This window comes from Pseudorca crassidens, chromosome 13, assembly GCF_039906515.1.
Source record: "Pseudorca crassidens isolate mPseCra1 chromosome 13, mPseCra1.hap1, whole genome shotgun sequence".
Taxonomy (NCBI): Eukaryota; Metazoa; Chordata; class Mammalia; order Artiodactyla; family Delphinidae; genus Pseudorca; species Pseudorca crassidens.
In genome coordinates this window covers 15,771,259-15,792,911 of record NC_090308.1, presented here as the reverse complement: position 1 = coordinate 15,792,911, position 21,653 = coordinate 15,771,259, and the positions used below count along the sequence as shown (strand labels likewise).

Sequence of the window (21,653 nt, the reverse complement as noted above, 5' to 3'; positions counted from 1 at the left end):
AATTACTAAAGAAAACAAACCCTCAAACTCTTCAAATGTTTCTTTAATATTTTCACCTTTATGTAATGTATTACTGTTTTCTTCTAGGGTTTTTTCCCAGATACAATCGTAACAACATGCTTCTGAATTTCTCATTCTTAATTTGATTCTTATATAAACAAACAGACTATCAGATTGTTAAAAAGGTATCAATCAACATACTGGAAACCACTCTTTCGTACTGTTAAAGTATTTTATTAAGCATCTTTATCATTGTGTTTACTAGTAAAAGAGCTATGTAGTTCTGGTTCCTACCTTCTTAGTGTTTACATTTTCACAGAATTTTATTTATGAGGACACAAATATAGGACAAATGGTAGAGGAAAAACACTCAGACTTTATATGATTTGATGAAGACTTTAGGAGGCTACATGGTATGAAAGAAAAAACAGGGAGTTTGGAATCAAATGGAACCAAAGAGGTTGAGTTCCAGTAGCCCTGCATTACTATGCTTTGTCTGTCATGCTTAGAAGCAAAAATACACTCCAGTGATTGGAGATTTATGTGCCCCACTTTAGAACTGTGTGAACCCTGGTAACTTATTGAACATTTCAGAGCTCAGTTTCTTCATCTGTAGTACACTCAGAGTTGACGTGAGGATTAAACAAGAAAACATGTAAAAGCACGGCGCCTGGAGCTCAGATATGGGTTGTCCTCCTGCTCTGTTCCGTGTCCCTTATTTTATATGTAAACATAAATTATACACTAACATGAAAAAAGTATACTGATACACATTTTTCAAGGGGGAGGCAGCTACTTACTTGTCCTAGAGGATTTAGTATTTCAAACAATATTTTTAAATGAGAAATGGCTTAATAAGACTAACGGGTGACCAGGCTATTGATAGATGATCCTCTTACTCAAAATGACTGGAGATGATTGAGGCCAAGCAAAAAAAGGCTGCGGCAGAGACTTGTTGCCTACTCAAGACCTAGTCTCCATTTTTTAGAAAAAGTTACTAGGATTTTTTGAAAGAAGTTTTCCTTATAGCTACAGCGGCCACATGAAAATTCTGACCAATGAGACAAAAACCAAGGATTTCTGGAAGAATATTGCTATCCCTGATTTACGTGCTGGTCCCTCCTGTACCCTGTTTCCTAGACAATAGATGAGACACCTGTGCTACAGCATGTTGCCACCAAGAAGGAAAATTCAAGAGATTCGTTAAGAGTTGCAGTTTGATATTTTTAAGAGACTGAACCGATACTAGCTGTATAAACTGAGTCACTATTTTGTTTAAAGCATTATTATTTGGATTTTTATTAAAAGCAACCAAACTCAATCCTTAACTGATAAAAAGGTACAGTGTGGTCACATTTTATGCCAATCAGACTTTGCAAATTTGTAGTGAGATACAAAGGATTAGTAAGTCTCACTTTATGTGCAAATTTAATATAATACAAATCATCCAAATTAAAATTCACCAGGGAGTGCTTAACTTTAAAAGTGGTTAAACCAAGTTAACTATAACTGTATTTATGCTAATATCACATGGCAGCGCTATCTCAGTTGGTAAGAAAACTGACACCCACCATTCTTTTTCAACATTGTAGGAACCATGTCGTTAAATGCACTAGAATTTCAGCCTGTGATTTTGGTGGTGATTATGCTGGCTTTGATTTTTTAATTTTATTGCTATATGTTAAAATATTTTTTACACCGGTAGCAATATCAACCAAGTGTTCCTTAAGTGGGGGTCTTAGTGCCAGTGTGAAAAAGAGCACCCTTAAATCAGTAACTTTGGAATAGAAGTCTTATGTGCTAAGAAAACATTATGTCCCCATTACTATGTTTTTGTTCTTCAGGCTTAGAAACAAAAATACACTGCAGTGATTATAGCTTTATGTGCCCCAAGAATGCATCAATCCTTAATTTTTAACATTTATTCCTACGAGAAAATTAATCTTGAAATATTTAAGGTTTTAATTTTATAGAGCACCAGAAACATTCTCAAAAAATTTCAACTGCCTTGAATTTGGCATACTTAAAGAACAGATTAGAGTTTATGAAATGATAAAAATAATGAAGTGAAAGGAATTCCCTGGTGGTCCAGTGGTTAGGACTGTGTGCTTCCACTGCCGAGGGCCCGGGTTCAATCCCTGGTCAGGGAACTAAGATCCCATAAGCTGCGTGGTGCGGCAAAAAAAAAGCGAAAACTAGATAAGAATTTTGAAGTATCAAGTTAGGATCTTGAACAAATTCTGCAACATAATGGGAAGCTACCAGAATGAGTGATTCAGGAGGTAGAAGAAGTAAAATTGCCATATTCTTTATATCACTGTGAGTATATATAATACCATTCCTTCGTTATTTGGATAAATGTCTAAATGCTTTTAGTAAAGCAACCTTGCTTAAGGGGCTATTAATGTCAAAAGGTAAACAATTTTGAAATGTGTGATTGCAGTAAAGCTAACATATCTTTGTAATGCAAAGCAATTATTGTTATTATTGCCAACAAATAAAGAACAGGGCACTGACCAATGCCTTACACTTCTTAAAACTGTCTACATTAGAAAAAATTTTTAAGTTCCTTGAAGGTACAGACCATCTTTGGTATGATTCCCTATCCTGATTGACAGGTTCACACACAGTAAGGGCTCCATAAATACATATTTACTGATGTGATTTATCTGACATACACATTACCACTTAAGGGCCTTTACAGCCATGTGATTTTCTAAACTCCCTTTCCCTAGCAATATGTAAGAGGAAAGAATAAGACCAATGATTCAGCCTTCTCTTTATTCTTTGCCTTTTGGCTAAAGGATTAGGAAGAAAGTACTTTAAGAGACTCTCCATTCAAGCCATTTCCTTAATCCTCCAACTACTAACCAGGAAAACATCCCAGGATCTCCTCTCCTCCCCCACCCCCATATATTTTCTGGTGCAAATCCAATATATTTAGAACACTTAAATATAAAATTAATAGGAAATAATAATAATCAAGTGAAGAGAATGGGCCAGAAAGAATAATCTTTTTTTCTTCCTAGTTTAGTAGTAAATCTCCCTTTTCAAATCCTTTACTATAATGCATACTTACGTTCTCATTTTTAAAATTAAATACAGAGATATCTGAAAACGTGGTCACTAAAATATTAACAAGGTGAAGGAATTTTAAGGGTAGTTATTTTTGTGTAGTGGAGCTAATTTTTAGTTTCTTCCTTATATGGTTTAATTTTTAACAGGGAATAGATATTTTTATAATCAGGAAAAAAGTTACTATCATTTTGAAAGAAAATGTAATCAATGCTTGATTATTCACATTTAGTTACAATTTCCATGGCCAATTTTTACCTAAAATGATTTCTGCTATCTAAAATATTCATCTAAACTATGTAATCATGGAAAATAAATTTTATTAGTAACCTAAACAAAATGGGTATGATTAAATAATAGACTATGAAAACTTTAAAAATGAGTTTTAAAAGTAAATATTAAAGACTTAGCATAATTGACATAAACTGAAATTTCACCAAAAAAACTTGAAATTCTTGGAAACTGATCAACAAGTAAATTTTTAGTTTCTCTGAAGTTAAGCTTTGAGTCTGAGAGGTCTGTGAGCGTTAAGTGCTGAATGATGTCTCTGGCCGCTCTTCCTTCTCTGTAGTATAAGCTTAAACTTCATCCCCTTAGGGCCCTCATTTCTAAAACAGCCACTCGGCTCACCCTCACCAGGGAAACTACCGCACACAGACAGATGTCCTTGCCCTGCCCTCACTTGTGGCTTTCCTCACCTGCACTTCCACTCTGACTTCATGACTTGACCTTTTAATCTCAGAACCACAGAGAAAACTAAAGAAATAATAATTATTTTGTTTTAATAATTAATGAAATTGTAAACAACATTCTTTGTTGATAGAATATACAAATTTCTATACATAGTTAAATTCTCTCAAAGGAAACATCTGGGCAGGAGGTCACCTAAAAAGTGTTATGTAGTGTAAGGTAAGGAAAACCCTTTTTTTTGTTTTTAAAAATTCTTACCTCATCAAATCCAGCAGCTTGCAAGTCTTGAAGCATTTGTGGATTAACGTCTGAAGTACTCCGACTTGTTTCATTTGCAAATGGTTGTAGAGAGTTTCGAATTTCCAGCAAGGCTTTATGATGCATCCCAAACTTGGGTGGATTTCTGACTTGTCGCGGATCCTCAGCTGACATTTTACTCATGTTATGCTCAGCCTTAGCAGCATCTGATGGTTTGGATAAATTCCTAAGGGATTCCCGAATTTCTTGCAGCATTTGTCGGCTGCTGCCAGTGTAGTTACTGGCAGGAAAGGTCTTAGGCCTCATTTGTCTATATCCTTCTGGCTTTTCACTCCTCTTCATGAAAACATCTATATATATAACTCACACACAAGACTTCTTTAAGAGCTACTTGATAGATTCAGAGCTTTCCTTTGAGCAAAACTGAAAAAGATCCTTTGTAGAAGTCCCCAGGAATGTTAAAATTTTTACGACCTAAATAAAAAAACAAACAAAGCTATAAAGTGACTGATAAAGCAGTACCATGTATAGTAGTCAGGCACCCCCTTAATTCCGGGGTATACCTTCTAAGACCACCAGTGGATGCCTGAAACCTCGGATAGTACCCATCCCTATATATACAGTAGACCCCTGAACAACATGGGTTTGAACTGCATGGGTCTATTTATATGTGGACTTTTTTCAACAAATAGTTGAAAAGACGGTACGACGCGACCTGGAGGTTGGTTGAACCTGAAGATGCAGAACGGAAGGCTGACTGTAAAGTTATCTCTGCCCGTTTTCAACTGCACAGAGGGCTGGCACTCCAACCCCCAAGTTGTTCTAGGGTCAAGTGTACTATGTTTTTTCCTTTACATACATATTTATGATAAAGTTTAATTTATTAATTAGGCACAGTAAAAGATTCGCAACTAACTAATAATAAAATAGAACAATTATGGGAATTCGCTGGCAGTACAGTGGTTAGAACTCTATACTCTCACTGCCAAGGGCCCAGAGTTCAATCCCTGGTCAGGGAACTAAGATCCCACAAGCCTTGCGGCCAAAAGAAAAAGAAAAAAAGAACAATTATAACCACATACTGTAATAAAAGTTATGTGAACATAATTTCTCTCTCAAAATATCTTACTGTATAAATGAAATGCTTTTTCCATCTTAACTAAGCACTTATCATATACTGTGGCCATGACCTTTACAGTTTGAGGTGTGACAGCAAAACTAGCACAAATTTCTTTTTCCTTCTACACAATTTCATGTATAGAAGATTCGTTCTTACCGTAGATCTTAAAACCTTGGCACACTATTTTTTTTTTCTTATTAAATCAAGAACGTTCACCCTTTCACTTTAAGGAAGCACTTTACGGCGTATCGGAATTGCCAGCATCACTACTCTTGCGCCTTAGGGCCATTATTAAGTAAAACATGAGCTGCTTGAACACAAGCACTGCAATATCATGACAGTCATTCTGATAACCCAGGCGGCTGCTGAGTGACTAATGAGAGGGATACACTGGACAAAGGGATGATTTACTTCCTCGGTGGGATGGAGCCAGATGGCATAAGATTTCATCCATGCTACTCAGAACGATACACAACTTAAAACTTACGAATTATTTCTGGAATTTTCCATTTAATATTTTCAGACCACAAGTGACCATGGGTAACTGAAACCTTGGAAGGCAAAACCACGGATAAGGGAAGACTACTGTATTAGGGGGGAAAAAACCCCACTGATTTATAAGTTAAAAGACCTAGGTTATAGTTCTGGCTCCATTAAGGATTACTGTAGAGTCAGGACATGTTAGTTGTGCCTATTTCCTAATCTACAAAAGTACTGGTTATGACGATAAAAAATAATTTCAAGAGTGCTTTAGGAAGCATATAAAGTACAGCTGACCCTTGAACAACACAGGGGTTTGGGGCACCAACCCACCACACAGTGGAAAATCTGGGTGTAACTTATAATCGGTCCTCTGTACCCTCAGTTCCAAGTCCATGGATCCTGTAGTACAGTAGTATTTACTATTCAAAAATCCACGTATAAGTGGACCCGCACAGTTCAAACCCGCGATGTTCAAGGGTCAACCGTATATACGAATGCAAAGGATTTCTAGTGAACAATACAATGGGCAACCTCCCATTATTAAATTCTTCATCTAGTGGCTACAACTTTAGGTTTTACTACCAGACTTCAAGTATACAACTGCTTTAAAAGAAAGGGAACAGCCGCTTTTAAAAAGGTTTTTAAATCACTAGTCCAGAAGATACCTTTATGCTTCAAAAACAGATGCTTGGATTTATTTCTCAAACTGTGGACTGGGACTCTAGAGACAGTAAGCTTATTAACAACAGGTGAGGAAAGGACCTCTAAGGACTTGTCTAATTCCTTAGTTAATGCATGAATGGCTTCTACAATGCACTGGAGCAACAGTCACCTAAAATCTACTTAAATATCCCCACTGATAGGGAAATCACTAACTCAAGAAAGCCATTCCATTTTTGATCTGCAACAACTGTTAGAAATGTTCTATGTGGATCCAACACCATGAAATCTCACTCAGTGCATATTCAGAGCCTATTACAGGCTGATGCTAAACAACTTTGTCTGCATTCTTAACAACCATCATGTAATGTGAGTGGTGATTACACTTAATGAGACTAGAAATAGGTGATAATTAGCAATGTTTCATATCCCCATGGTTCCAGTTACAAACTGTTTCACCCAAACTCTCTGAACCTCAGTTTTCTCATCTACAAAGTAGAGGCAATAAACCTGTGTTACCTCCTCAAAAACCCTTTCCCCAGTTACCTAATTACCCTGTTTTATTTTCTTGTTAATACTTACCACTATCTAAAATTATCTTACTTGTTTACTTGTTGTCAACCTCCCCTCACTGAAATAAAAGCTCCATAAAAGTACAGGACCTTATTTGTCTCATAAACACTGTCTGTCTACCACCTATATCAGAGCCTGGCACATACTGAGTGCTCGATAAATATACATGTTAAACAAATGAAATAAACATGTCTCCTAAACATCCCAGTTCCTTTAACTGTTCTCCAATTCTTGTCATTCTTGTCATGCTTTTCTGGATACACTCTAGTTTGTAAAAATCCTACTGGTGCTAGAAAAGCACAGCACTTGTAATGAAAAAACAAACAAACAAAAACTATTCAAGTATTTGTTCTGTTAATTATTAGCAATGTGAACTTTGGCATTTAATTCTCTCAAAAATTGCCTCCTGAGGCATAAAATGGTTAGAGTAAGAAGGTTTACCTTATGGCTTGAACAAGGATTAAGAGGAACAACCCAATACAACTACAGGAATATACACACAAATGTTTAAAACTGTAGAATGCTCCTGGCAATACCATCTATAAGAGCAAATACAGATGTCATCAATCTAGATGCTCATCAGTAATTGTTTGAGTATTTATAGTACATCTATATAACGTGATGAAGGAGATGTTAAAAAGACTGATGCAGTTCATGAACAGATACCCATAATATTCTTTAATATTCTTAAGCAAAAAAGGCAAATTTCAAAACACTTTGTATAAAATAAAAGCCAATTTCTATTCTAAAATTAGACTACTGTGATGGAGAACCTAATATATAGCAAAGGGAACTCTACTCAATGCTCTGTGGTGACCTAAATGGAAAGGAAATCTAAAAAAGAGTGGATATGTGTATACGTATGACTGATTCACTTGGCTGTACAGAAACTAACACAAACGTTGTAAAGCAACTATACTCCAATAAAAATTAAAAAAAAAAAAAGAACAGGAGGGCTGCAACAGCCCCAAAGGCAATGCAGCCCAGTATAAGAGCCATATCAGTTTCAAAAAAAAAAAAAAAAAGATTATCACGATGGTTGTACAGGTCTGTAAACATACAAAAAAACAAAAAACACTGAATTATGCACTTTAAATGAACAAACTTTATGGTATATAAATTGTATCATACAGTTGTTAAAAATAAACCTTTTTATTTTAAAAAATTATATTTATGGATATTAATTACATATATACACATACAGGAATATTTGCAGAAGGCCTGAGACAGGATGAAGTCCTGAAGCAGACCACTAGAGGCACAGTTTCCTGATGACTTCACCTCAATAATCAGTACTTTTGTGGTACAACTGCTAAATTAGTTATGAATCAATCAAATTCTACTTGACAAGCAGCCCACATTTCTCCATTTTGTAAAAACAAAAATAATGAACTTTGTCACTGTTACGTCTGTCTACAACATGACCCAATCTACTGATAATTATTTCATAAATGAAATTCGGACTGATACATCTTGTGCTTTTATGAAGAAAGCTGGTCTCTAATGATAAGCATTTTTTCCCCTCAGCCTTCCCAGAATATTAATGCTTACTAATGAATTTTTCTAGGTTTAACACTTAGCTCACCAGTCTAAAGTTGCGGAATCAACTCTCTACCCTTTCTAAAAGGGAAGATATTTTCCACTTCCAGTATAGAACCTATCATTTCTCCATCATCAAGGATTAACAACAGTGGTTGTGCAATGTCACATGTCAGTTCTCTCAGTATCTGGTTTGCACTTAATTTATAGCATCTAGGCAATCCTTTAATATCTCACTTATTTTGGGTTTCAACTCCAAGTTAGCCATCATTTTTTTTTTTTTGGTCCGGGCGGTGTGGCATAAGGGATGTTAGTCCCCCGACCGAACCTGTGCCCCCTGCAGTGGAAGTGCGGAGTCTTAGCCACTGGACCACCAGGGAAGTCCCTAGCCATCATTTTATTTATTTTTTTTAATTTTAAAATTTAAAAAAAATTTTATTTATTTATTTTTGGCTGCTCTGGGTCTTCGTTGCTGCGTGCGGGCTCTCTAGTTGCAGTGAACAGGGGCTACTCTTCGTTGTGGTACACGTGCTTCTCATTGTGGTGGCTTCTCTTGTTGCAGAGCACGGGCTCTAGGCACACGGGCTTCAGTAGTTGTGGCACGAGGGCTTCAGTAGTTGTGGCTCGCGGGCTCTAGAGTGCAGGCTCAGTAGTTGTGGTGCACGGGCTTAGTTGTTCTGTGGCACATGGGATCTTCCTGGACCAGGGCTTGAACCTGTGTCCCCTGCATTGGTAGGCAGATTCTTAACCACTGCGCCACCAGGGAAGCCCCCTAGCCATCATTTTATTATTATTTTACCACTTCCAAGATCATTCTCCTTGATAGAGAAGAAAAACCAAAATAAGCATAGTTTTGTTTCTCTCTGTCAAGATACTACATTTGCCTTCCATCCCCCTAAAACAGAAACTGGTAAACAGCAGGCAGTGCAAAAATATCTGTTAAACTAATAAACGCAGGTGATTTATTCCTTCTTTTTACTCTTAAGAAAATATAATCTTGGTTTTTTTCTAATTATAAAAAGATGGACCTTACTGAAAAATTCAAATATTATATAATTATGTAAAGTAGAAGTCCCTCATAAGTCCCTCCTTCAACAGAGAGAGAATCACTGTAGTAGGCTGAATAATGCCATCCCAAAAGATAATCACTTCCAAATCCCTGGAATCTGAAAATGTTATCTTATTTGGAAAAAGGGACTTTGCAGATGTCATTAAGGAATTTGAAATGGGGAGATTATCAACAATTATCCAGTTGAGCAGTACATGCATGAGAGGCGGGGGAGATTTGATACACAGAATAGGAGGAGGCAATGTGACCATGGAGGCAGAGACTAGAGGGTGCAGCCAGAAGCCAAGGAATGCTGGCAGCCAAAAGAAAGATGGAAATGGCAAGGAACTGCTTTTCTCCTAGAACCTCCTAAGGGAGAGTGGCCTTGCTAACAACTTGATTTTGGGCCAGTGATACTGATTTTAGAATTCTAACCTCCAGAACTGTATGAGAAAACATTTATGTTGTTTTAAGCCTTCAATTTTGTAGTAATTTGTTACATAAGGCACAGAAAACTAATACAATCACTATTAATACTTCATACTCTAACATATATTACTCTTAATCAAAATGGGATCGTAACACACAAAATATGATGTCATTCTTTTACATTATCATGTGACTTTACAAGAAGAGAATGTCGTGTTGACCAAACTTTTCTGACCAAAGAACTTTTTCCCCCAGAGCATTTTATGGGATTCATGCTCTATGTAATATACTTTAGAGAACGCTGGACCAGTGAGTTTCACTCTAGTCCTATATTCTATTCTATAACTCTGTACTTTGACTAACATTCCTAACATCCAAGTGAGTGCACAGTGGTCACAGAAATGACTGAGTTCTGGGATACATGTGATAATGTGTTATAGGTTTAAATAAATGATTAGTTTACACTTAGCTCTTTCATATACATGTAGAAATACTTGTGAATAAGATATGATGCCTGGTATTTCAAAGTAATTTGGTTTTGTGATGAAGTGGATGGAGATTTGGATGAGACAAAAGTGATAAACTGATGACTGTTGTAGCCGGGTGATGGGTACATGAGAGTTCACTGTACTGTTCTCTTTACTTCTGTGTATACTTGAGTTTTCCAAAACCAAAAGCAAAAAAATAAAGAAAATGAAATGACTATAGCGCTCTGTATCTTGGAATGGTTCTGCTACAAATTATTTATTTATTTATTTTTACATCTTTACTGGAATATAATTGCTTTACAATGTTGTGTTAGTTTCTGCTGTATAACAAAGTGAATCAGCTGTATGTATACATATATCCCCATATCCCCTCCCTCTTGAGCCTCCCTCCCACCCTCCCTATCCCACCCCTCTAGGTGGTCACAAAGCACTGAGCTGATCTCCCTGTGCTATGCAGCTGCTTCCCAATAGCTGTCTATTTTACATTTGGTAGTGTATATATGTCAATGCTACTCTCTTACTTCATCCCAGTTTCCCCTCCCCGCCTTACAAATTATTCTTATTGAAATACAAAGTACACTAAAACACACAGGATTTCTTTAAAGAAACCATTAATTCTATGTAACAATATTGTTTCAACATTAGCTTTTCAAGGGAAATAACAGAAACATTATATTTAAATGTTCATTTCAATTGTAATATGATCTGCATCACCTGATGTCAGAAATGGTGAAATGGAGGAAATGTGGCATGTCTTCATCCAATTGCTTTTGATTAATACCTGTGGCAGAGACTACACTAACATACTGCCCTCTATTTCCCAGTTAGTTGCCAAAGCCCCGCTAGTAGGTATCTGTAATGTGTGTCCATTCTGGGCCAAGGCAGTTAAAAGCCACTGTGCTTCTCCATCTGTTGCTTTCCTGCTTCAATGACAATCCAGGTCACATTTTGAGATGGTAGCTTCACATTATAGGGGACTGTGGGTCCCTAAGCCACTGGATGGCTTACTAACGACCCCCATTGGACTGTGTGTGAGCAAGATAGGAAATCTCTGTTGTGTTAAGTCATTGATATTTTGGGATTTGTTACCACAAAACAGCCTAATATTATTGTGGCAATAAAGACCGTCAAAACAAGCAGAGTCTATTTATTCAGAGCTTGCTATTGGAAGGGAGTTGGCCACTGTCACTCGTGTTTAGCAGAGACTCAAAGGCAGGCAGGGAAGCGGAAAAAGACTTCAGGTATGCTCTAGTTGTAGGCTGCTGTCATGAGGAAGCTGGAGGCCAGCTAACTAAAAGTGGGACATCCTATGTGATTGTTTTGGGAAGTATATTTGGTTTTCTCTTGTTGGTCCTGAGAGAAGCTGGCATCTACTGACCAAGACTTGACTGTTTGGGACTATTGCTACTAAGACTGTGGGTCAGAGTTCTACTTTCATATATGATCTAGCCATTGTCTATCTGTATACGTAGTCTCTCATTACCCTAATACAGAAATTGGTACCTAGAAGTGAGGTGCCGCTATAATGTAGGCCAGTACGGCCAAGTGGTCAGGTTGAGGGCTTCAAGGGAACTGATACTGGAGGCTGGAAAAATGGAGAACCATGTTTCACAGTGGCAAAATACTTGATAAAGTGGTTTGCCTGTTATAACTCACAAGGTAACAAACAGCCTACTGAACTTGTAGTTCTATGACAAGAGTTTAGAAAAGAGAATCTTAGAAGCGTATGCTGGCTGCTACTGGCTATTTGGCAAAGCAATACAAATAAATGACAAGGTCATGAAAAAAAGCAGCTTATTTGCAAACAAAAATAGAAAGGGACAGAAAGGGTTCATTAATTTAAAGTCTTGCAGAACTGGAAAAGCAGCTCGCTTTTAGACCCCAACATGAAGAGGTAGGATGAAAAGATTCTGAGCGCAGGTGCCCACTGAAACTTCTTGGCTGATTAAAGTACCTCAGTGGTTTAAAACAACAACAAAAACCAACGTTAAGGGTATGGCCTTCCCTCAAATAACCAAGTGAGAAGTGAAATGGGAGTTCTCAAATCTTTGGATGAGGTTACTAACACATGTGAACTTTGGTTATGGTTACTGACACATGCAACTGACTGGAATTAAACACATCAGAAGCTTTCTAAATTGAGGAAACTGTTTTGTTAAAAAAATTTTTTTTTGAAAAACCACTCAAGCTCAAACTAAAAAACCCTTCAACTATTCAAAATTTAAAACCCTTGGGCTCTCAACTCCTACGAGCAGTAACTTAGTCAAGAAAGATTTGCACCTTCCAAAGACGGACTATTCCCCCAAAGCTCATACTTCATAGGTGACCAAGGATGATTAAGGAAAAAGGACTCCCAGGAGGTTCTTGGAGAGCAATGGCCAACAGTTACAAAAAACAATGGATGAGGGAGTTCCTCCCAGACAACTGAATCAAGGTCCAGTAAAGGAATCTCCCCTTCCTCCAGCGCTGGTTGCTTTCACAAGATCTGCCTATGGTGGTTTTAAAACTATTTTATCAGCAACTGCTATTTCTCATTCTTCTCCTTTTCTAACAGTAGTGCTTATTATGCCCTCCTGTCCCTGTTTTACTATTGTGTAATGTGGTGAGTGAGTGGGAGACAGAGAGCGAAGGTAACTTCAAAGGTCTCTGAGCCAAGAGGAGCTATATCCGGACCTGATGAAGAGAGTACTGGACATATGGACCATAGGACGTGTGAATCTAGCTACTGCTGATTAGGGTCCAACATGCTAGCAAAAGAATAACATAATACTATGAATGTCTTCCTAGGACATAAAGTATAGTGTTTTCTTGATTCTCAGATACATGCTTTTCCACATTTTAACATTTCTGAAACTGAGTATATCTTAAAATCAGTATTAAAAGGAATTTGCCAGCTCCAAAGTGGAGTTCTGGAATAGGAGACAACACACATAGCTAACCTGACCATAAATAAAAGGCCAAATTTCCTTGTCACTTCAATTGTATTATTTTCACTGGCAGCACCACATGGTTGAATCTAGACCCTTGATTAATGCTCAAATGTCTTCAAAAAGATTCCACTATAATGCAGCATTATGTACTCAGAAATTGTCATATAATAGACAATGCAGGACTTCCCTGGTGGCACAGTGGTTAGGAATCCACCTCCCAGTGCAGGGGACGCGGGTTTGATCCCTGGTCCAGGATCTCACATGCCGCGGAGCAACTAAGCCCGCAAGCCACAACTCCTGAGGCCGCATGCCTAGAGCCCATGCTCCACAACAAGAGAAGCCACCGCAATGAGAAGCCTGCACACCACAACAAAGAGTAACTTTCACTCACCACAACTAGAGAAAGCTTGGGCTCAGCAACAAAGACCCAATGCAGCCAAAAAAAAAAAAAGACAATGCAATTAAAGGCATAAACAACTGCCAAATTCAGGTGAGATCACTGAATTTTCAAAGGTAAAAGTCTTTTATGAAGTACAAGCACTCAAATACCTGGCAAACCTTTTGAGTTACCTTCAGAAGAAGCTGTTTAATTTCTAATAACTCACTCAACTCAGGAGAAAAAACAAAACTAAGAGTTTAAGCAAAAGAAAAGGAAGACAAAACTCCAGTATTCTTCGACATGCCTCAAAATCATATACTCAATCATAAAGTCAATAAAGAGGTTCACGATAATTAACTGGGGTTATGAAAAGCAGCACGCCACCATGATGCTATCTGTTAACTAACCAAAGCCCAAAGTAAATCAGAAGAATTCTAGATTCTGAATGTGAATAAAGCTAAGACTCAAAAAAACTGAATGGTATACAATTGAATGGATAAATGTATTCTATTGAAGGTTAGTTAAAAACCATGCTTATTTTCTTTCCCCTGAAAAATTGTTACTAAACAGATTGCTTGTTTTAGACTTAATGGTGTCTTGGAACTGAGGAAATATGACAATTCAACCTCATCTTTTTAAAATAACTATACATTGAATTACATCATGTAGACGTATCATAACTTATCTATCCCCTACTGATGGTCCTTTAGGTTATTTCCAATTTTTGCTATTATAAATAATGTTTTAAACAGTGATAACTTCAATTGTATTGGTAATATTCTAGTTCTGAGGATGGGTGGTAAGTTCATGGATGTTCATTTTACTATGCTTCATAGCTTACATGTATACACATATTCCTTCTACATATAAAAATTAGTTAATAAAAACTGTGGCAATAAAAATTCTTGTGCTGGGATTTCCACTACAGGCGGCACGGGTTCAATCCCTGGTGAGGGAACTAAGATCCCGCATACTGCACGGTGGTATAGCCAAAAATAACTAACTGACTAAATAATAAAGTGTATAATTCAATGGTTTTTGGTATATTTACAGAGTTGTAACCATTTAAACAATCCATTAAAAAAAAATTCTTGTGCACCCATTATCGAGCATTTCCCTTAAGATAAATTCCGAGAAGTGGAATTGCTGGGTCAAAGAGAATGCATATTTAAAATTCTGATACTTATTGTCAGGTTGTCTTCCAGAAAGGTATACTAATTTACAATCCCTCCAACAAGGTATGGTTGACACTGGCATTAACAAACGTGAAACTGGTATGTGAAAACTCTAATAAGTAAAGAGAATTTTTAGAAGAACACTTCAACACTAAACAGCTTACCTCTTTAACCCATGCTACACTGGTGCCAGATGAGTCTTCCTAATACATAGTTCTGATCATGCTACCTCCCTACTCCAGAACCCTCAATGATTCCTTTAACTTAGTTAAAGTCAGAGATCTGGGTCAAAGAGCAGGGTACAAATCCCAGTTCTACCAGTAACTACAATAGCTTTGTGATCTCAGCTGTGCCTCAGTTCCTTCATCTTCAAATGTGCGCAATAATAGTCCTATTTAAATAGGGTTATTTTAAGCATTAAATAAGTTTAATGCATGTCAAATGTTTAGAATAAGTGCCCGACTCAATAAATGTTAGTTATTATCTTCTTACTCTTTCCACTATCTTACCCAGATTCTAACCAAGCCAAATTACTTGCTCTCAGCTAATGTACTTTGTGCTTCTCTACTTTCATGTTCTTACTCTTCCTGTTCACTACTCTTGGAAGAGCCCCTCTGCCATATTTCTTCTTGTAGAAATTATACCCAACCTTGAAGGTCCCATTCAAATGCTTCCTTCCTGAAGTTTTCATTGAACTGGTAGCTGTCAACCTCCTCTGAACTCCAAATGCACTTTGCACAGTCAAATAAAACTTATTTTTCCTACTAGATCACAGATTGACAGAGCATAGGTGTCTTGGGGATATATAGATATAGACAGATAGATTGATAGGTATATCTATCTCTATATATGTATATCTACCTATATATCTACATATATATATTTATAATTTCAGATGAGCAAATGGATCCAGAGAGGTAATGTGTCCTGCCTAAGACCATTTAGGCATCTCAACATCATGCTAGGAATGGACTTGACACATCCTGAACCAGCCCAGGGCTCTTTTTACCATACCTACATCTTGAGTTTTCCTAAGGGATTATAACTACTCACATTCTTTGAAGAGATACTTAAACTGGTTAGACTGAAAAGACAAAACCTCCATTTCTTAGAAAGTTCAGACCTTCATCAAATGTGAAAATGTGAGTCCAAACAAATATCACTGTCCAGCTTAGAAGAAGAATAGATCCCATTACAATAGAAGATTTCACAGTGTTACCTTAGGTTGAATTAGGTTTTTTTTTTGGGGGGGGCAGTACGCGGGCCTCTCACTGCTGTGGCCTCTCCCGTTGCGGAGCACAGGCTCTGGGCGCCCAGGCTTAGCGGCCATGGCTCACGGGCCCAGCCACTCCACGGCATGTGGGATCTTCCCGGACCGGGGCACAAACCTGTGTCCCCTGCATCGGCAGGCGGACTCTCAACCACTGCGCCACCAGGGAAGCCCTGAATTAGGTTTTTAAGAAAGATGGCCTGTCTCAAAATTTGACTAAATCAGTCATAAGAATAACAACAGTAATATGTACTGTCTTAGCACCATAGTCTTAGTTGTTCATACAGCAATATTCAAGAATCTCTGCATACTGATGACATCTTCTCCAATTCAGTTTCTAAGAATTAACTTATCAAAAGTGAAAACAATCACCATATTTTATCTTCATGCTGAAAAATGACTGCCATTTCTACTTGATAAAAATGTTGATCAATGACTAAATAACTTTTGCGGTCTACAAAAATCCCCCACTAATGTAAATATAACATCTAGAACAAAAACTAAATAACCAGAACTGAAACTGTTCCTAGACTACATTTACGTAGAGTAACGAGGAGAAGCATTAAAAACAAAAACAAAAACTCAACCTACAGAAGGATATCCACACATGATATCAAAAATATGTAGCAGAAGTATTTTATTATTTGCTTTTGAAGAGTGGCAAGTCATATTCAATAAATATTCAGGCATAGAAAAAAATGCGCCTTCCCTGGCATGTACCATGATCTAGTTTCTTGCAGGAGCAGCCGATCAGAGGAACACAATGCTACTTCTTTTACTGTTAAATCAGTCAAATTCCTCCACTGCCTTAGGGAATCAACTAGCTCATTTTACCTGTCTGTCAACTTATCACAGAAATAACCTGAGTTAAATCACAAACGTAGACACCTTAGCAGAGAACATTCATTCCAATTATAATGTCCTACCGTTTCTTCCACATGGAGGAAATTTGATAAAAAATTCTTAATCCTCAATATATAATCCATAAAGGCCGGACAAGCTTCACATGATTCAAATTCATTTCCCTAACCGGAATGAAACAATATTATTTGTGCGAGATTATACTTATTTCTCACTAGATTTATGAATAACTTCTACATGACGATATATTTTGAGTAATATTAACACATGGGTCAACAGACATTACATTTTCTTCCCTTAGAAAAGAACTTTCAATTGGAGAATGGGGTTAAATCAAGTCACCTGAGAGTCATTCTTTGTGATACAAATTCTTTTTGAAGTTATAATAAACAATGTTCCCTTAATTTCCTTTCCTTCCTTTTCTGTATTTACATACACACGCCTACTCCACAGAGATCCCTCCATCTCTCCTACTCCTTCCAGCTATGAACAGTACCCTATTACAGTGGACTGTAAGTAGAAATTCCGAGAATTTCTTCAAGGTATATCCAGCATCGGGTCCCTCTGGGATGAAAGAACTGCGTCTCTGTTACTGCGAATTTCCTTCAGAACTACCTTTCGCTTTTCCCACCCTTCGCTTTTCCCTCCTTCCTGAACACCGCTGACCCGTGCGTGTTGCGGATAAGGGTGGAGGTGCGAGGAAGTCCGCGCACAGCCTCCGGCGACACCGGCTCTTCCTAGCCCAACCTGAACCTCCAAGGCCGCAAAGCCCGGGGCTCTTCCTCCAGCTCCGGACGCGGCCAACCCTCGCTTCCCCAGGGCAGGGCTCCGCTCAGGTCCGTGCAACCAGCCAAGTCGGGCCCGCACCGGGCCGGCCCGGCCCGCCAGTCCGTAGCAGCCCCTGGACCCCCGCCAGCGGGGATGGGCGTGGGCCCCGGCGGCCACCGCCCCGCCAACTCCGGCGCGGGAGAAGAGAGTGCGCCCCACATGCTACGCCAGCCTCGGACCTACCTGCAGGGGAGAGAGGGGCTCCTGGACAGCGGCCACGGGCCCGAGGGCGGGCGGCGAAGCGGCCGGAGGCCGTCCCGGGGACTCCGAGTATCCCCGGTGGGGCAGGGCGGGCAGAGACGCCGGGGGACTGCCGCGGGCCAGCGCGGCCCGTCGCGGGGGTCGCGGGGACCTGGCTCTCCCTTTAGCACCAGGCCGCCGCCGCCGCCGCCATTTTGCCTTCCACTTGGTGTCGCCGCCGCCGCACTCCGCTGCAGGTTTCCCGGATGTGGGCATTTCCCGGCGTCGCTTGCGCGGGGGCCGAGGACTGGGGGCTTCGGCCCGCCCGGCGACGGGGAGTGAGCGCGTCGCCTGCGGCCTCCCGCTTTCCGTAGTCGCTCGTTTCTCTGCGTGTCTGCGAGCGTCGCTCCGCGTCGCCCCTGCCTTGCGCTGCTCAGGTGACTCGCCCCGGCTGGTGGCGTCAGGTTCCCCCCATCCCAAGCCCACTCATTTATTTCATTGTCTAGCTCTTTTCAGTTGAACTCTTTCTATGGACGAATATAGGATAAAAGATGCGCATTTGGAGGAGTTTAATTCTCAGAACCTCGCTGTGGACATCGGGATTCGGGATTTCTAGACGCTTTGAAATAAATTGATTTTTGCTTAGCACTCTTTCCCCGAGTAAATCCGTAAGTAGTTTCTGAATCAGCCAGATTAGTATATTCTCGAACCAGGACAGATTAGGGAGTTTAGAGATTTTTAATGTCAGCCGACTCGGTAGAAGAGGAAGTCGTTATTGCCGTAATTGGGATAATGGTGACTGCGAGAAGAGGTTTTATTTCTTGTTAGATTGAATTAGAAGTTTGGGATGGGATCAATGGTTTTATGATGTTTAAAGGTACCGCCCACCCATTGTAAAGAGCGCCTTTGCCAATTCTGCCTCTAGAAAATATATACTTAGTATTTTCAAATATCTCATCCTTTTTTACTAGAGACAATTTTTTTAAGACTTTTTTCTGATGTTGAATTAGTTGCTGGCTACTGTATCCAGAAGTTCAAATGTGAAAACCTGTTAAAAGATTACATTCCACGAGCCCTTGGTTGAAAATTTGTATTCCACAATCACAGAGTCTGTAGAAGACATGGCCCAAAGTGGCTAACTTAATAGCTCTAGGTCTTACTTTCTTCAGCTGGAGAACTAAGTAACCTGCAGGGTATCTTTCAGCCTCAAAATTAATATGAATTATATGAATCTAATATGTTCACGGGCTTGCTTGTCCTTTGTACATGGATTATGTATCTGGAAGAGCAGACTGCCGCCTAAACCTTGTCACCTCTGTCACCAACCCTCAGAACTTCTTTATTTAAGCTCTTCATCTCTCTAAACCTAAAGATGGGCATCTCCAAAAACTACTGTCTTTGGGAGAATTCCTAGATAATTCAAGGACCTCAGTGAATTGCTCTATATATTAAGAGATTTACTCCTGTGAAGTAGGGGGAGAAAAGAGCAGGGAAAGGAGAGAAGGAATGTTCAGGATAGAAGAACCAACCAACAGGATGAAACGTGGCTGAGACTGGGAGTGGGTGGAGGTGAAAGACCAGGAAAATGCCTACTAAGGGTGCTGATGTCTGAGAATGGCAATAGCTGCCATTGTGTTTGGAGGTCTTTGTGTTGCTGTGATGGAAAACCGTTGGTCCAGCTTCAGCCTGTTCAACTCTTCAGTGCTTCATGGAAGAGGGATATTTTGATTTTGTTGTAGTTGTGTGGTTTTTGTTTTGTTAGTTGAGTTACAATACTGTGTTAGCTTCAGGTATACAGCAAAGTGAATCAGTTCTAAATATATGTATTTTTCATATTATTTTCCATTATAGGTTATTACAAGAGACTGAATGTAGTTCCATGTGCTGTACCGCAAATCCTTGTTGCTTATCTATTTTATGTATAGTAGGTTGTCTCATTTTGTTTTTATCAACAGATGTAAGGGGCAAGTCTCATGCTTGGATGACTGTAGGAACAGAGGCAGCACACATGGAAAAAGTTTGGAGAGCACTGTGGTCCTGAGAACACAGGCTCTCCCAGGAATTCACACTGTCTTAGGGGAAGGCTCTCAACTATGAGCAGCCCACACTTAGGAGTGAATTGTGTTCCACCTCCTTGGGAGTGGAGAATCTACACAAATTATTTGGAATTCTGAGCAGATTTGTCTCTCATCCATTTTTTTCAAACACTTATTCTTATCAGTGTGGACTCATGGATATTTATTTAATAGTTTGGGTATTGTTTTTGATCAGATTGTTCCAGCTTTGGCTATTGGAGCTCTTCCAGTTAGCTTCTGTGTCCCTATAACATACTCCCATCATTGTGGTTTTTTTTTTTTTCCTTAACTTTCTTCCTTTCTGGGACTACAAAATGTTCCAAACTATCTGGTTTATTTCCTGCCCCTCCAAGGAGCCTTGGTTCCTTTTACTGGAGAATGGTATTAGAAACCAAATCTGGGTTCTTGGTGTGCTCATTGCTACTGGGGAATCCTTGCTTGTAGGATCTCTCTGGCTAATAAGTTGATTCCATACTATGCAGGAGTAAGATCTGTGTTTTGATTTGTTGCAGCTAGTATTTTACAGTCTAGTATTAATTACAATTTAGCTTCTTATAACCATGGTCTGTACAAAAATTGTTTTGACAGTTGATGCATGTCTGATGGCTATGTTAGGCTGGTCTGTCAGCTACTGTTCCCCCAAAGTCCAGTAGTCATGACAGTTTGGAATTGACCATTAGTTTATTTTTAATTAATTAAAGTTTATTACCTGATCAGCTAGATTCTAGTCATTCTACTTCTCTCCTCTCACCCCCACCCCCTTTGTGGTTTTCTCCCTCTACTAATATAGTGAAATGTTGTAATTGTTTTGATGCTAAGATGACTGTAGTCTAGGCTGTTATTTAATTATTCTGTGTTGCCACTTAACATTAATTGTGGTTCAGAATGATACCAATGAAATAGTTTAAATAGTTGCGTATCATAGTTTGGCTCCCCCCAGGTTACATTATCTGTAAAACAAGAGCACTGCTACTGCTTCAGACCATCTAATTAGTCTGAGCTAGATATCATATTGATACCATAAGTTTAAATGAAGGCTTGATATAAACTATACACTCATGAACTTAGTATGCTTCTTAGACAAGATTCTAAAATGGATTATTAAAAGGATGTTTCCACAGTACTGTGAAATAAAAGTGTTATTCACAAAGGACAAGGAATTTTTCAATTATGCCAAAATTTTGATAGGATGATAGCTGTAGCACAGGTGTTTTCTCACATAGCCTTATGAACAAGATAAATGTGGCAGAATGTCAATGAGTTAGGTTGGTTTATAAATATTTCAACAACTGTAGCCAAATACCAATGATTCATATGTCACTGATAATTGGGAGGTGGGCCTAAGTCCATTTAACCTATCTCCTTACCAATGGGATGAGAGCACGCTGGGCAATTCTGAAAACGATCAGCTTCTGCAGAAAAGATTCAAAGGTGATTGTTAGCTCTTTCCTAAAGTGAAAGAAAATTTGTCTTCTTAAACAGGAAGGACCTATAGTAAGAATCACAATCATCGGCATTAACTCAAGAATAGGGAGGTATGGTTTAGGGAGTATCAGGTGTGAAAATTAAGGGTTTAAGTTAAACTAGTCAGC

At 38.8% G+C, this 21,653-nt stretch overlaps 1 protein-coding gene and 1 pseudogene across 2 annotated transcripts in view; one reads left to right on the top strand and one right to left on the bottom strand.

Moving 5' to 3' along the window:
* The window catches only part of LATS1 (large tumor suppressor kinase 1), a 41,746-nt gene extending 23,512 nt beyond the window's left edge, over window positions 1-18,234 (bottom strand). Inside the window, exons 1-2 of one of the 2 annotated variants that reach the window (XM_067701779.1) lie at window positions 17,990-18,234; window positions 4,024-4,497 (exon numbers count right to left, since the gene is read on the bottom strand). In XM_067701779.1, the coding sequence (XP_067557880.1) occupies window positions 4,024-4,365 (342 nt within the window). In that variant the 5' untranslated portion in view covers window positions 4,366-4,497; window positions 17,990-18,234. Of the gene's footprint in view, window positions 1-4,023; window positions 4,498-17,043; window positions 17,135-17,989 lie in introns of those variants that run through there. The other variant, XM_067701780.1, reaches the window with a different exon arrangement.
* LOC137205118 (uncharacterized) lies at window positions 7,895-18,654 on the top strand (annotated as a pseudogene).
* Window positions 18,655-21,653: the final 2,999 nt, after the last annotated feature.